This window comes from Oryx dammah, unplaced genomic scaffold (assembly GCF_014754425.2).
Source record: "Oryx dammah isolate SB20612 unplaced genomic scaffold, SCBI_Odam_1.1 HiC_scaffold_8, whole genome shotgun sequence".
In the NCBI taxonomy this organism is placed as follows: Eukaryota; Metazoa; Chordata; class Mammalia; order Artiodactyla; family Bovidae; genus Oryx; species Oryx dammah.
The window spans coordinates 41859530-41872943 of record NW_024070192.1 but is presented as its reverse complement, the minus strand read 5'-3'; the positions used below and the strand labels follow the sequence as shown (position 1 = coordinate 41872943).

The window sequence follows — 13414 nt, the reverse complement described above, 5'->3', positions numbered from 1 at the left end:
GCCGGAGGAGGCTCCCCATGGCAGCCCCCATCTCCACCCTGGCAAAGGTTCCAGGGCTTAACCCCCTCTGTGCTGGGCCCTCACCCTGACTGAGTCTGGTTCTAGGCTCTGGGGACGAGGCCTGGTTCTCCTCACTCCGGCAGGCGTGATGACTCACCCTTCCCCCCTCCCCGTATCATTGCCCCTTTCATGCCTCCAGCATCCTTCAAGCCTCTTTCAGCAAGACCCCTGTCTTTTCCCAGACCCCTCTGGTCGTCTCCTCTGGCTAGCCACCGTCTCTGACACGAAGGCTAAACAGGCCCGTCTCCTGGTTAGGGCCCAGTGCAGTTCACCCAGGCCTCCCTTTTCTGAAAGTCAACAGGAAGTAGTGAAAAGAGAACAGGAGCCTCAGAGTCTGGGAGTCTGGCTTCCAGTTCTGGTTCTAGCTCAAACCCTGTGTGACCTCAGGCAAGTTTCTCCACATCCATGCCCCTTGGTGGTTTCATAAAACAGAGGGCAGTTAGCTCTTTTCACAGGGTTGACTCAGGGATTACATGAGAAAGACACACATATCACTTTAATAATCAGTTGGGAAACAAAAGCTGAAGAAAGAAATGCCTGCAAGAGGGCTTTATAAGCCAGCTACCAAGCAAAGGATAACAGCCCCTACACGCCAAGTGCTCATGAAGTGCCATACTTGATGCGAACGTGAGCGCTATCATTCAGTCCTTATAACATCCCCACTACAGATGGCCCCAGGATAGTAGAGTCCATCTGCCAATGCAGGAGATGGGAGAGTCACAGGAGATCCCTATTCCTGGGTCAAGAAGATCCCATGGAATAGGAAATGGCAACCCACTCCAGTATTCTTGCCTGGAGAATCCCAAGAGCAGAGGAGCCTGGCGGGGGTACAGTTCATGGGGTCACAAAGAGCCGGACATGACTCGACACGTATGCACGACACATAGGTGGCCTCAGGCTCAGTTCTGAACCTCTTCTCTTTACACCTACACTCATTCCTTCGTTGAACTCATCTTGTCTCACAGCTTTAAATACTGTCTACACACTGAGTGACTCCCCAAGTCCTGTGTCCAAGCCAAGCCTCTCCCAGACACTAATGGGTAAAGTGAATCTCCTACTTGGCAAATTTCTCTAATAGGTACCTCAGACTTAGCATGTTCAAAATCAAGGTCCTGATTCCACTTCAATTCTGTTCCTTCAACTATTTCTCTCATTTCAGTAAATAACAGCTCCATTCTAGACCAGTCAAAAAACCTTAGAGGCAATTTGTTCTTTTTTTTTTTTTAATTTCTAAAAACACTTTATTGAGGTGTAACTGACCATAAACTGCACTGATTAAAAACACACACTGTGGGACTTTCCTGGTGGTCTAGCATTTGAGACTCTGACTTCCACTGCAGGGTACACAGGTTCAATCCCTCATCAGGGAGCTAAGACCCCACATGCCATGCTGGGCAGCCAAAAACAAAAGCATAATTTGATAAGTCTGGACATATGTATACACGCACTGAGACAATTTATTCTTGAATTAACTTTTTTATTGAAGTACAATATATATTAAAAAAATGCACAACTCATAAGTGACTTATCACAAAGTGAACACACCCATGCAACAAGCATCCAGGTCAAGAAACAGCACGTTGCCAGGAGCCTCCTGTGTCCTCTCTCTGTTACTTCCCTCTTTCTCTCCAAAGGTGACTTCTATCCTGACTTCTAATGCTATAGATTAGCTTTGCCTGCTTTTTTGGATGTTGTACAATGGGATGAATCCTAATCACTAGCCCACTAGAGAACTCCCAGTATTCTTGTACGTATATGTATGCATATATCTGCTAGGGTTGGAATGGTTGGGTCAAAGAGCATGCTTATGTTCAGAGGTGCGTGTGTGTTCAACTCTGCGATCCCACGGACTGTAGCCTGCCAGGCTTCTCTGCCCATGGAATTTTCCAGGCAAGTGTAGGTACTATGGCGGCTCAGTGGTAAAAAAATCTGCCCACCAATGCAGGAGATGAGGAGACTTGGATCCCTGAGTCAGGAACATCCCCTGGAGAAAGCACCCGGCAACCCACTCCAGCATTCTTGCCTGGAGAATCCCAAGGACAGAGAAGCCTGGTGAGCTGCAGTCCACGGGGTTGCAAGGAGTTGGACACAACTGAGCTCATGTGCATGCACCCGTACTGTCTTCCTGTCAAACAGGTTTTCACAGTGGTTGTACTGATGTACACTTCTTCAGGATGTGTGTGAAATTTCCACTTGTTCCATATCCTGCCCTACGCTTGGTATTGTTGCTCTTTTCTATTTTAGTCATTCTGGTGGATGTGAAGTGGTATCTCTTATGGTTTGAATTTGCACTTCCGTGATGACTAATGAAGTTATGCATGCTTGTCTCACTATTCATCACTGTGTAACAAATTATCCCCAAATTTGGAAGCTTAAATAATTAATACGGTTTGGACTTCTCTGGTGGGCCCATGGTTAAGACTCTATGCTTCTACCGGAAGATCCCTTGGAGGAGGGCATGGCAACCCACTCCAGTATTCTTGCCTGGAGAATCCCATGGACAGAGAAGCCTGGCGGGCTACAGTCCATGGGGTTGCAGCGAGTCGGACACAACTTAGCACATAGCATGCTTCCACTGCCGGGGGGCATGGGTTGGATCCCTGGTCAGGAAACTAAGATCCTATACGCCTCTCAGCCTAAATAAATACATAAATAAAAGATAAAAGCTCTTAAAAGAAGAAAAACGAACAAAACCCAACAATCCTTTTCCTACCTTGCATAGTTTCGGAGGTCAGGATTTCAGGAGGTCTGCTGGGAAGAACTAGCTTGGGGGTTTCTCTGGCAGATGAGGTCAGGTGGGGACTGGAGGAGCTGGGGGCTGATGGAATAGCCCTCTCTCTTATGTAGCTCAGGGTGTATCCATGAGGTCTGCCTGCTGGAGCTTCCTCGCAGCACAGACTGCTTACAGAGTGGCTGAAGGCTTAAAGATAAAATATTCCATCAAATAAAGTGGAAGATACATTGTCTTTTATGAGCTAGTCTTGGAAGTCCCATAGGATCACTTCTGCCTTATTCTATTGACCTAAATAGTCACAAAAGGCCACTCAATTTCCAGGGAAGGGAGCATAGGCTCCACCTCTCACTGGAAGGACTGTCAAAGTTACACTGTAAGAGAAAGTGTGGAACGGAACATATTGTTGCCTCTGTCTTTGCCTCACGTGTTTTCATGCGTCTCTCAGCCATTCTGTGTAGTGCTTGAGCCATCATTTCTCTTTTTTCTGAGGGGTTATTTTTCTTTCTTTGTATGCAAAATATATTCTGGGTGCTAGTTTTTCCCCCAGGTATATGTGTTATAAATACCTTTCCCCTTATTCTGAGGTTTGCCTTCTGATGCTCTCAATGGGTCCTTTTGTGTGCGTATGTGTGTGTGCATGTGTGTTTATAAACTGAAATTTTTATGAGACAAATGTAGATTTATATGCAGTTGTAAGAAATAATAGAGAGATCCCTTTCACACTTTACCCAGTTTCTCCACTGGTGATGTCTTGCAAAACTGCAGAATAATATCATAACCACAGCCAAGTATCACAGGATGTTGACCTTGATATAGTTTACCCGTTTTATTCAGATTTCCTGTTTTGCTTGTGCTCACTTACATGTATGTATTAAGCTCTACACAATTTTATCACCTGTGTATACATGTAGCCACTACGATAAAGTTACTGAACAGTTCTAGTACAAGGATCTCTAATGTTTATAATCACACCAACTCCTGTCCCTACCACTGGCAGCCACTAATCCATTTCTAAAATTTTGTCATTTCAAAAATGCTATATATACCTTACACACATTAGGATGGCTACTACAAAAAAAAAAAGAAGAAGAAGAAGAAGAAAGAAAAGAACAAATGTTGGTGAGAATGGGTAGAAATTTGAACACTTGTACACTGTTGGTAGGTGATGGGTATGTAAAAAGAAGCAACTTCTGTGGAAAAGAGTACACTGCCTCAAAAAATTACAAAGAATTCCTTGGCAGTCCGGTGGTTAAGACTCAGCGCTTTTACTGCAGAGGCCATGAGTTCAATCCCTGGTCAGGGAAAAAAAACAAAACCCCAAACAATAGCTAAAACATGGAAACAATCCAAGTGCTTATCGACAGATGAATGCATAAGCAAAATGTGGTGTATGCATACAATGGGATGTTGTTCGGCCTTGAGAATATTATGCTAAGTAAAAGAAGCCAGTCACAAAAGGGCAACTATTGCAAGATCTCACTTCTGTGAGGTAGGTAGTCAAATTCATAGAGACAGAAAGTAAGTTGATGTTTGCCAGGGGCGGGCGACAGAGAGGGATGGGGAGTAAATGCTGAACAGGGATAGAGGTTGTTCTACAAAATTTTAAATGTTCTGGAAGATGGATGGCAGTGATGGTTACATAATAATGTAAATACACTTAATGCCACTGAAATGAAGGCTTAAAATTGGTGAAGATGATAAATTTTGTTTTGTGTTCAGTTCAGTTCAGTCGCTCAGTCGTGTCCGACTCTGTGACCCCATGAATCGCAGCACGCCAGGCCTCCCTGTCCATCACCAACTCCTGGAGTTCACTCACGTCCATCGAGTCGGTGATGCCATCCAGCCATCTCAACCTCTGTCGTCCCCTTCTCCTCCTGCCCCCAATCCCTCCCAGCATCAGAGTCTTTTCCAATGAGTCAACTCTTCACATGAGGTGGGCAAAGTACTGGAGTTTCAGCTTTAGCATCATTCCTTCCAAAGAAATCCCCAATTAAAAATAAAGACTTTATATAAATAGTTGGAATCACATATGTAGTACATATGGACTTCCACGGTGGCTCAGACAGTAAAGAATCTGCCTGCAATGGAGGAGACCCCAGGTTTGATCCTTGGGTCAGGAAGAATCCCTAGAGAAGGGAATGGCTGGCCACTCCAGTATTCTTGCCTGGATAATTCTCTGGACAGAGGAACTTGGCAGGTTACAGTCTATGGGGTCACAAAGAGTAGGGCACAACTTAACAACTAACACTTTTACTTTCACATGTAGTACATATTTTTTTTTGCTATGCATAATTCCTTGGAGATTAGTATATCTTTTAATAAACAGATATTCTTGATTGTTTTTATTTTTGGCTCCACCCGTGACTTGTAGGATCTTAGTTCCCTGACTAGGAATTGAACCCAGGCCACTGCAATGAAAAGTGCCAATTCCCACTGGGGTGCTCCTTCTTTTATATTTATTGATTTCTGCAATGTTTTAAAATTTTTTTGATTATCCTAAGGTCATGACAATATTCTGTTATTTTCTATATGTTTTACCATTTTACTTTTCACATTTAGATCTACAATCCATCTGGAACTGATTTTGTGTACAAGGTGAGGTTCAAGGTCAAGAATCATTTCTCCCCCAGATCTCCAGTATCTTTTATCAAAAAGGCTGTCCTTTTCCCACAGTTCTGCATTGTCATTTTAGTCATAAAATAAGTGTAGATCTATCACTAGATTTTCTGTTCTTCTCAAGGTAATCATTGGTGTGCTATGTGCCAGTATCACAGTCTTAATTACTAAAAAAGGAAATGGCAGCCCACTCCAGTTGCCATGGACAATTCCATAGACAGAGGAGTCTGGCAGCTACAGTCTGTGGGGTCACAAACAGCTGGACACCACTGAGCAACTAACACTTTCACTTTTTTAAATATCTTGCCCTCTGAGTTTGAATCTTCTCACTTCACTCTTTTTCAAGCTTGTCTTCATTATTCTTATTCCTTTGGCATTTCCCCATAACTTCAGAATTACTCTGTCGATTAAAAATTTCTTGGGATTTTGATTGGGATTATATTGAATTTATAGACCAATTTTAGAGAAATGGTATCACTGCAATACTCCTTTTTTTTTTTTTTTTGATTGCACTGAGTGGGGGCTCAGAATGGGCAAGAGGGGCAGTGAATCTGGCAGCTCCTTGCATCTCGTGTCTGCGGTGGAGCCAGGTCTCCCAGGGCTCAGATCTGGCTTCAGCACCTGGGCAATGGCTGCCCTGCTCCAGGAAGCTGAGGGCAAGGCCAGGGTGCTGCTGCCCCCCAGTGTCAAGGGTGGGGAAGAACAGGCAACGTGTAGCCTTTAGGCTGAAGGGGAGTGTGGGCGGGTTCCCAGTCTCTCTCCTCACAAAAGACAGTACAGGGTGTGGGCATAACCAGATCTTTATTTTACCAGAAGGGACAGGCAGCGGGGCAGTGCAGCATCCAAGCCCCAGATGGGACATGCAGCATCCACATGCAGGAACAGCTACACAGGCTGGGGCAGGGCGAGGGGTGGGGGACCAAGACCACAGGATACCCGCAGCGTCCCTGCCAGGATGCTGGGGCCCTGGGCTCTTCTGCCTCCTCTGAAGCAAGGAGACAGAGGACCGGGCTGCTTCCCCACAGCTGGAGCCTGATCATTTCTGGCCAGAAAGCAAACCGGCACGAGCAGGGAAGGAGTCTGACCAGCCTACGGCATTTGATTCTGTACAGGGCTGGCACAGCTCTGCCCACTGGAAGGGCCCGGCCTGATACTCAAGGCAGCACAGCCCTAGTAGGAAGGGGGTCTGTACATTTTCTATTCCCCAGAAGGGCTGGATCCTGATCCCAGAAAGGCTTAGCAGAGTTGGGACCAAGCCCCACTCCAGGGAAGGGGATTCCCTGAGCACGAGCAGGGGCCTCCTAAGGCAGTAGTAAACTGAGGGAGCTGCTCTACACAGGAGGCCTTGCCTCTGTGCCCGTGGGTGCGGGAGAGAGAGGTGAGGTACGAGAGCAGGCCTGGGGCTGGGCAGGGGTTGGCAGAGGGCGATGGCCCTGGGCCTGCAGCCACGCTACCTGGGCCCAGAAGGGCTGGAGTGGGCGAGGCTGGGGACTTCCTGGGGGCAGGTTTTGGGCTGGGAAGACCAGGCCAGGAGAGGGCAGGGTGGCCGTCATCCCCAGAATCCCTGCACCCATGCTGAAGCTCTGGCTGGGGCCACGGGGCTGGGGGGATGGACAGAAGCACAGAAAACTTCAAGGCACCAGGATTCTTGGGAGCAGCAGGGCCACCCCCACAGACAGACAAGACGGTGATTGTAATAAACATCTTCAATTTAAACTACATGATGTGTGTAGAGGGTGCGAGGGGAGAGGGAGAGAAAAAGACAGACAAAGGAAGAGACGTACAGGAGATAAGGGTGCAAGAGACAAACCAGACAGTTGTGGCAGTGAAAGTGAGGCTGTGGGATAGAGAAGAGGGGGGAGACAGAGACAGAGGAGAAGGGAAGACAGCCAGAGGCCTGAACACGCAGCACTTCTGGTCCCTACAGAATAAGGCACCAGAGTCAGTGACGTTCCCGTTGTCCCTGTGGTATTAAAACGGGTGCTGAAGGTGGGGGCGGTGGCTGCTGAAGGGTATGGGCCAACGAGACCTCACACCTGTGCACCGGTGGCCTTCTTGATCAGCGGTATCTGCAAGGATGGGAGATGCCATGAGGCCTTGGCTCCGGGGCCCCCACCACTCTGCCCGGGCAACCCGCAACCTGCGTCTGCCCGCAGACGGTGAGACACCCACCTTAGACAGGTCCACGCCCGTCAGGGCATGCACAGAGGCGGGCAGCTCGGCCAGCAGTCGGTTCACTTCTGATGTCACCTTGCTGTTGTCCCCACTAAGGACCACAATCTCATCGACTTTGGTCAGTGGGGCGGCAATTTTGGCAGCAATCTAAGAGGCGGGGTGGGAGGAGAGCTGGTTGCTACTTGGACTCCATCCACCTGCCCCCTTCAGCATCTCTCCCTCCCGTTTCCACCTCACCACATCCCAGCGCAGCCTGGGTGGCCCTTATTTGCAATAAAGGTCAGATGGTCCCCTGGGTTAGGGACGAGCCTAGGCCTGTTGTAGAGTTCTTCCCCATGCCGCTGAGTACCTCCCCATTTGACCCTCCCAGCCATCCTGTCGCTGTGTCACTGACAAGGCCCAGAGAAGTCCGGCACTTGCCCAGCCAGTCCTAGCCTTGGGTGGGAGCCTTACCCGGGGCAGGGCGTCCAACACCAAGGCCATCTTGGCTGCGTCTCCGTATTTCTGGTAGGCCTCAGCCTTGAGTTTCATCCGCTCAGCCTCTGCCTTGCCCCTCGCCTCAATGACTGCCGCCTCTGCCTCCCCAATTTTGCGGATCTTCTCTGCTTCTGCCTGAGCCAGGAGGACCTGCTTCACCCTGGGGGAGTCCGGTGGGGCAGGGTCAGTGGGAAGTGCCAGGGGCCCCTTAAGCCCTGCCTGGGGGCCAGTGAACCCTCGAGCCCCCCACTTTGGCAGGTGTCAGGGATGAGGGACCCATGACGGCAGTGCCCTGGCCTTCTGGCTCTGGCCTGGAAGAGGGCACTGGCTCCCAGAGGCCACAGTGGAGAGGGGACCTACCTGGGTGACCTCTGTGCCAAGCACCACATCGGGCCCTTAAACCTCTGGTACCTAATTCAGTCTTCCTAACAACAATCCCATAGGGCAGGCGGGTTACCCCTACTTCCCAGTGAAGAAGCAGGCGTGGGGGCCTCCAAGCTTGGCCAGGAGTGGAGGGGGTGCCCAGGTGGCAGAGGAGCGGACTAAAGAGGGGCCCCCAGCGGCACCTACTTTTCGCCCTCGGCGATCTGCTGTATGCGGTGGGCCTCGGCCTCGGCGGGGCAGCGCACGGTGGCGATGAGTTCCTTGTCGGTGCGCAGGATCTCCTGCGCCTCCACAGCAATCTGCTTCTTGCGCTGCACGACCTCGATCTCAATCTCTTCCTGCCGGATCTTCTGCTGCTCACGCGCCCCTTGCAGCTCATAAGCCAGCTGGGCCTCAGCCGTCTGTGGTGGGGGAGGGTGGTCAGCACATCAGAGGCTGGCCGGCACAGGCCTGGGCCTTGAGCCCCAAACCCGGGACACCCGACAACTTCTCACCTTGATGTTGACCTCCTCGCTGAAGGCCGACTTCTGCAGCTCGAAGGCTCGCTTGGAGTCGGCGATCTTGGTGTCAGCCATGAACTTCACATCCAGCATCTCCTTCTTGCACTCGGCTTCCTGGGAGCAGGAGGGACAGGTGCTGAGGGTCCCCCTCAAACTGGGGTTTCCACTCCCTCTGCGCTCCCTCATCCTCGAGGCTGGGAAGGCAAGCCCACATACCCGGATGCCTGCGTCCCGCTCGGCCTCGGCTACCCCGATGTCGGCATCTCTCTGGACCACAGCAGTCTGTGTCTTGCCCAGGGAGCTCAGATAGTCCACTTTGTCATACACATCCTGGGAAGGGAAGGGGAAGTCGTCCCTGGGAATAGACAGAGGCATAAGGGGGCCCCTCCTGGCAAGCTCCCCCGCCCCGCATGGATGGACAAGGGGGCCCCAGCCTTCCCGCCACACTGCACCTTGATGGTGAAGCTGAGGATCTCGATGCCCATGCGGCCGACATCAGGGGCTGCCACCTCCCGCACCAGCTTGGCAAACTGGTCCCGGTCCTGATAAATCTGCTCCACTGTCAGGGTCCCTGGGGGCAGAAGGATCTCGGGCTGGCTCCCCAGGGACCCAGCCAGCTTGGGAAAGGGAGGAGGCAGCCAGGGAGAGGTCTGAGTGTAGGCAGGGGTCACATGATCTGTGCTGGGTCTTCCTAGGTTTCTTTCTATCATGTGGGATCTTTAGCGGCAGCATGTGGGATCTAATTCCCTGACCAGGGATCGAATCTGGGCTCCCTGCCTCGAGAGTGCAGTCTTGGCCACTGGACCACCCGGGAAGTCCCTGGTGGGTTTCTTCTAACACTGAATCTCCTCTTGCAGGGTCTGGGCAAACGAGGAAAAGTGCCCAAGCAGCACTAGGCGCCTGACCAGACTGGCAGTCAGTCAGTCACTCAGCCCCATCTCCATGCTCTCTTCTTCACTTGAGTCACCTAACGTTTTGAAAGGAAATACATGATGGAAAACCTGTCAGCTTTTCTGCTAGAAGCCTCTCAGTGGGACTGACAGGCCCGCCTGTTCAAGGCCCCCTCTCTCCTCCCTGGCCTTGGCTCAGGGATGCTGTGTGGCTCCTTGCAGGTAACAGAGGGAGAGGGTTCCCTCAGCCGGGCAGGGCCTCACCGAGGATGGAGCGCAGGTGTCCCTCCAGCGTCTGTAGGACAACGTTCTTGATGTCTTGCACGCTCTTGCCCAGGAACTGCTCACAGGCCACGGCCAGGAGCTCCTTCTCGGTCATGATCTTCACCTGCCGGTGGTCACAGAGAAGTCTGAGCCAGGCTGGAGGCAGGCAGGCAGAGGCCCCAGACCCAGGAGGATGGTGGCAGTTGGTACCCCTACCCTCCTTTTTAGGACCTGGAGGCCTCAGGGGAAAGGGGGTGGTGGCCTGAGGGGGTGGGGTCTGCTGAGGCCTCCAGCAGGGAGAAAACACGAGGAACTCATACTGAGAAATTTCACCTTCACTGGCAGCCCCAGGCTCTGCCAGGTCCTCTCTCCTGGACATTCTGGGCTCCTCCCCCCCACCAACCCCTCCAGTCCACTCTTGGCCCCTCAGCCTGCAGGTCTCTGCAAAAAGGAGAATGAGCAATAGAGGTGCAGACAGACAGACTAGGAAAGAGAGCCAGGAGAGGGCAGGAGACAGGTCTGCAGTCCATCACCAGGGGAGGGCATCCTCCTCTTTCCTCCCCAAGGCACCAAGCCAACCACTCCTGCACCAGGGGCCTTTGAGATGGCTGAACCTGCCCTGTGAGGACCTTTGGAGAGCAGGAAGCCCCTCGCCCAGTCACCGGGCTGGGAATATAACGCAGCTCTGACTCCAGAGCCCAGAGCTCCCCGGCCTCACGTGGCCTCACCCTCTGGTCCCCACCCTGCAGCCCCCTACCCAGGGGTCAGGGGAGGCCTGGGTTCTGGGGCTTGGCATTTCCGACACCTGCAAAGAACGGGGAGGGGTTAGTGACACGGGAGACCTCAGCACAGCTTCTGTCCTCTGCTGGCCCGCTGGGGAGAGAAGGGGTGTCTTGTTAGTCCTGCTGGGTGGCCGAGAGGCTGAGTGCAAGTTCCAGTGGCGACGACCCTCTCTGGGAAGAGGGGCGGGCAGGGGCGGGGCCGCTGGAGAGAGACTGCCCCTGGCTCCTCCTTTCCTCGCTCCCACCCCAAACCCCAGCGTGGGGACGAGGCAGCTCAACGGACACGCGCGGGGCTGCTGAGTTACTATACCTGGGCGACACCCGTCACAGTTAAAGCTACCCCCTCGGCCGTCTCTACGTCCTCACAGCGGGGCTGCAACGTCATAATCTCTAGGGAAATCCTGCCAAGAAATGCAAAACAGGGGCCATGGGTCTGGGGGCCCAGGGCCTGGGGTGCAGGGAAAGACTCTGACATCTCACTGCGCCGGCAGGGACGGGCCAGGGGGGTCCTGCTGCAGGAGACGGAGGGGATGGGCTCTCCAAGGGGTTGGAGCTGGGAGGATGTGAGGAGGAGAGGGGTGGGACAGCAGGGCCGGGGTGCAGACGGCTCAGTGGAAGGAGTGTTGTGTGCCAGCCATGTGCACATGTGTCCTCTGCTCACATCAGCCTGGCTGGAAGAGCGGGAGAGGAAGCAGAGGAGTCATCGGGGGTGGTCTGGCCCAGGGGGCTGGGGTAGGGCGAGAGTCTTGGTGTGGCCATGTGTGTCCTGGGACAGCACGTAAGTGCTGGTCCTCCGGGCTGTGTTTGTGGGTACCATCTGACCATCCCCCAGAGGCCTTTGCCTAGTCCCTGGGCGTGCTCAGCACCCCAGAGTGCCCTGGAGGCTGCTGAGAAAGCTGCCTCGTACCTGGCAGGCTGGGAGTATGCCCACTGCTGGGCCAAGATGGAGGTGATCCTGTGTTTGCCCCACCCCACCAGGGGAGCTCTGCCAGGTCCCTTTACCTGGCAACAGGCCAAGGCTGGAAGCCCGCTCTCTGGAGTTGGGGTCAGATGCGGCCAGTGGAGGAAAAAGCTGGGGTCACACTAGAGCTTCAGGGCACGGAAGTTCTGCCCAGATGACCTGAGTCTTCAAGGGTCCACATCACCCAGTTGAAAAGGGACCTGGGTATTAGCTATTTCAAGTGGAGTGTGGGCTTGGAGGGAGACGAGGCTGCTAGGTGGGGTGTTGAGGGAGGCCTGGCCCCTACATATCCCACGCAAAGGGGCTCCGGGCTTCCTCTCTGCCCTGAGGCCTGCCCTTCCACAGCGATGAGTGGTGGGTGCGATGGGGACAGTCTTCTTTCCCATTAAGGATAGGAGGTTGGGTGAGGCAGGGGGTGGGGGTGCTGGGTTTTGCCTGAGAGGCTGAAGGACAATTTCACAGAAGGGTGGAGAAGGGTAAGGTGACATGTAGGTCTCTTCTGCCCTGGGGACCTGCCAGCATGTAGGCTCTGAGGGGCAGGGGCTTTCTGATGTCCATCGCTGCCTCCGCTGTGCCTGGAGCTAACAAGACGCTCAGCGGGGAGCTGGCAAACAGACCAATGAAGATGGGGAACTGCGCTGCTAAATGCCCTGGCTCAGGAAAGGGTTTCATCTCTAGGGCTGTGTGGCGGTGAGGAGGGAGACAGCAGGCCACTTGCTTTCCCAGGTGAGATCAAGTCTGTGATACAGATGGCATTCCTCAAGCACTTCTTTTCTGAAAATCCCAAAGCGAGCACCCTCACATTGCTTTACTTGTCTTTCTAATATTCCTACAAGGCTCAGGGAGGGCTTGACTTTCCCCTTTTTGCAGATGGGGAAGCTGAAGTCTGGTGACAAAGAGCTGCTCAAAGGCCTCTCGAAAGAGAAGCAGGGGCATGGCTCTTTTTGCTCAGGCCTGTCAAGGAGGTTGGAAGCGGTCAAGGGGTGGGATGAATATAACTCCCCAGGGGACCCATTCTTCTGGTGCTGCAGGGAGGAGGGTGTCGGCCTGGAGAAGGCACAGGGCACAGAGCTCTGTGATGCCTAGAGGACTGGGACTCCCGCAGGAGTCTTTAGGATAGACCCCTCCCCACCTGGGCAGCCCACCTCTGTCACAAAAGGGCCTGTGTATTCTCCCGCCTCAGCTTACTCTCAATGTAGGCTTGGTATCCAAGGACACCCTCTGGCAGACTTAGGCAGAGCTCCCAGAAGCCCTCACTTTCTCTCCCCACTCACAGCCCCCCATGAGCTGGGACAAGGGAGTGGATGACCCTAGAGGCTCCACGCGGCCACCCAGAGCAGTGGTGGTGGGAGCAGAGGGCAGGGAGACGCGCTTTCAGGAAAAGGGAGTCCATCTGGAGTCTGCCAGGCCCCCGCAGGGCGGGAAGAGAGGAGGTTAGACACAGAGGAGGAAGCAGGTGGGTTATTACCTGTGCAACCCCTGTTACGAATAGCGGGACCCCCTCCGACGTCTCAATATTCTCACAGCGACACAGGATGGTCATAACCTCCAGAGACAGTCTGAGGAGCAGC

The 13414-nt window shown here is 53.0% G+C and overlaps 1 protein-coding gene across 4 annotated transcripts in view; it reads right to left on the bottom strand.

Annotated features, from left to right (window-relative positions):
- Positions 1-6192: 6192 nt before the first annotated feature.
- Positions 6193-13414, bottom strand: part of FLOT2 (flotillin 2) — a 15618-nt gene continuing 8396 nt past the window's right edge. The window contains exons 3-12 of one of the 4 annotated variants that reach the window (XM_040243903.1): positions 13312-13402; positions 11193-11283; positions 10101-10224; positions 9399-9517; positions 9163-9276; positions 8941-9060; positions 8633-8847; positions 8039-8222; positions 7583-7732; positions 6193-7479 (exon numbers count right to left, since the gene is read on the bottom strand). In XM_040243903.1, coding sequence (XP_040099837.1) covers positions 7441-7479; positions 7583-7732; positions 8039-8222; positions 8633-8847; positions 8941-9060; positions 9163-9276; positions 9399-9517; positions 10101-10224; positions 11193-11267 — 1140 coding nt within the window. In that variant the 5' untranslated portion in view covers positions 11268-11283; positions 13312-13402 and the 3' untranslated portion in view covers positions 6193-7440. The remainder of the gene's footprint in view (positions 7480-7582; positions 7733-8038; positions 8223-8632; positions 8848-8940; positions 9061-9162; positions 9277-9398; positions 9518-10100; positions 10225-11192; positions 11284-13311; positions 13403-13414) is intronic. The other 3 variants (XM_040243901.1, XM_040243902.1, XM_040243904.1) reach the window with 3 other exon arrangements.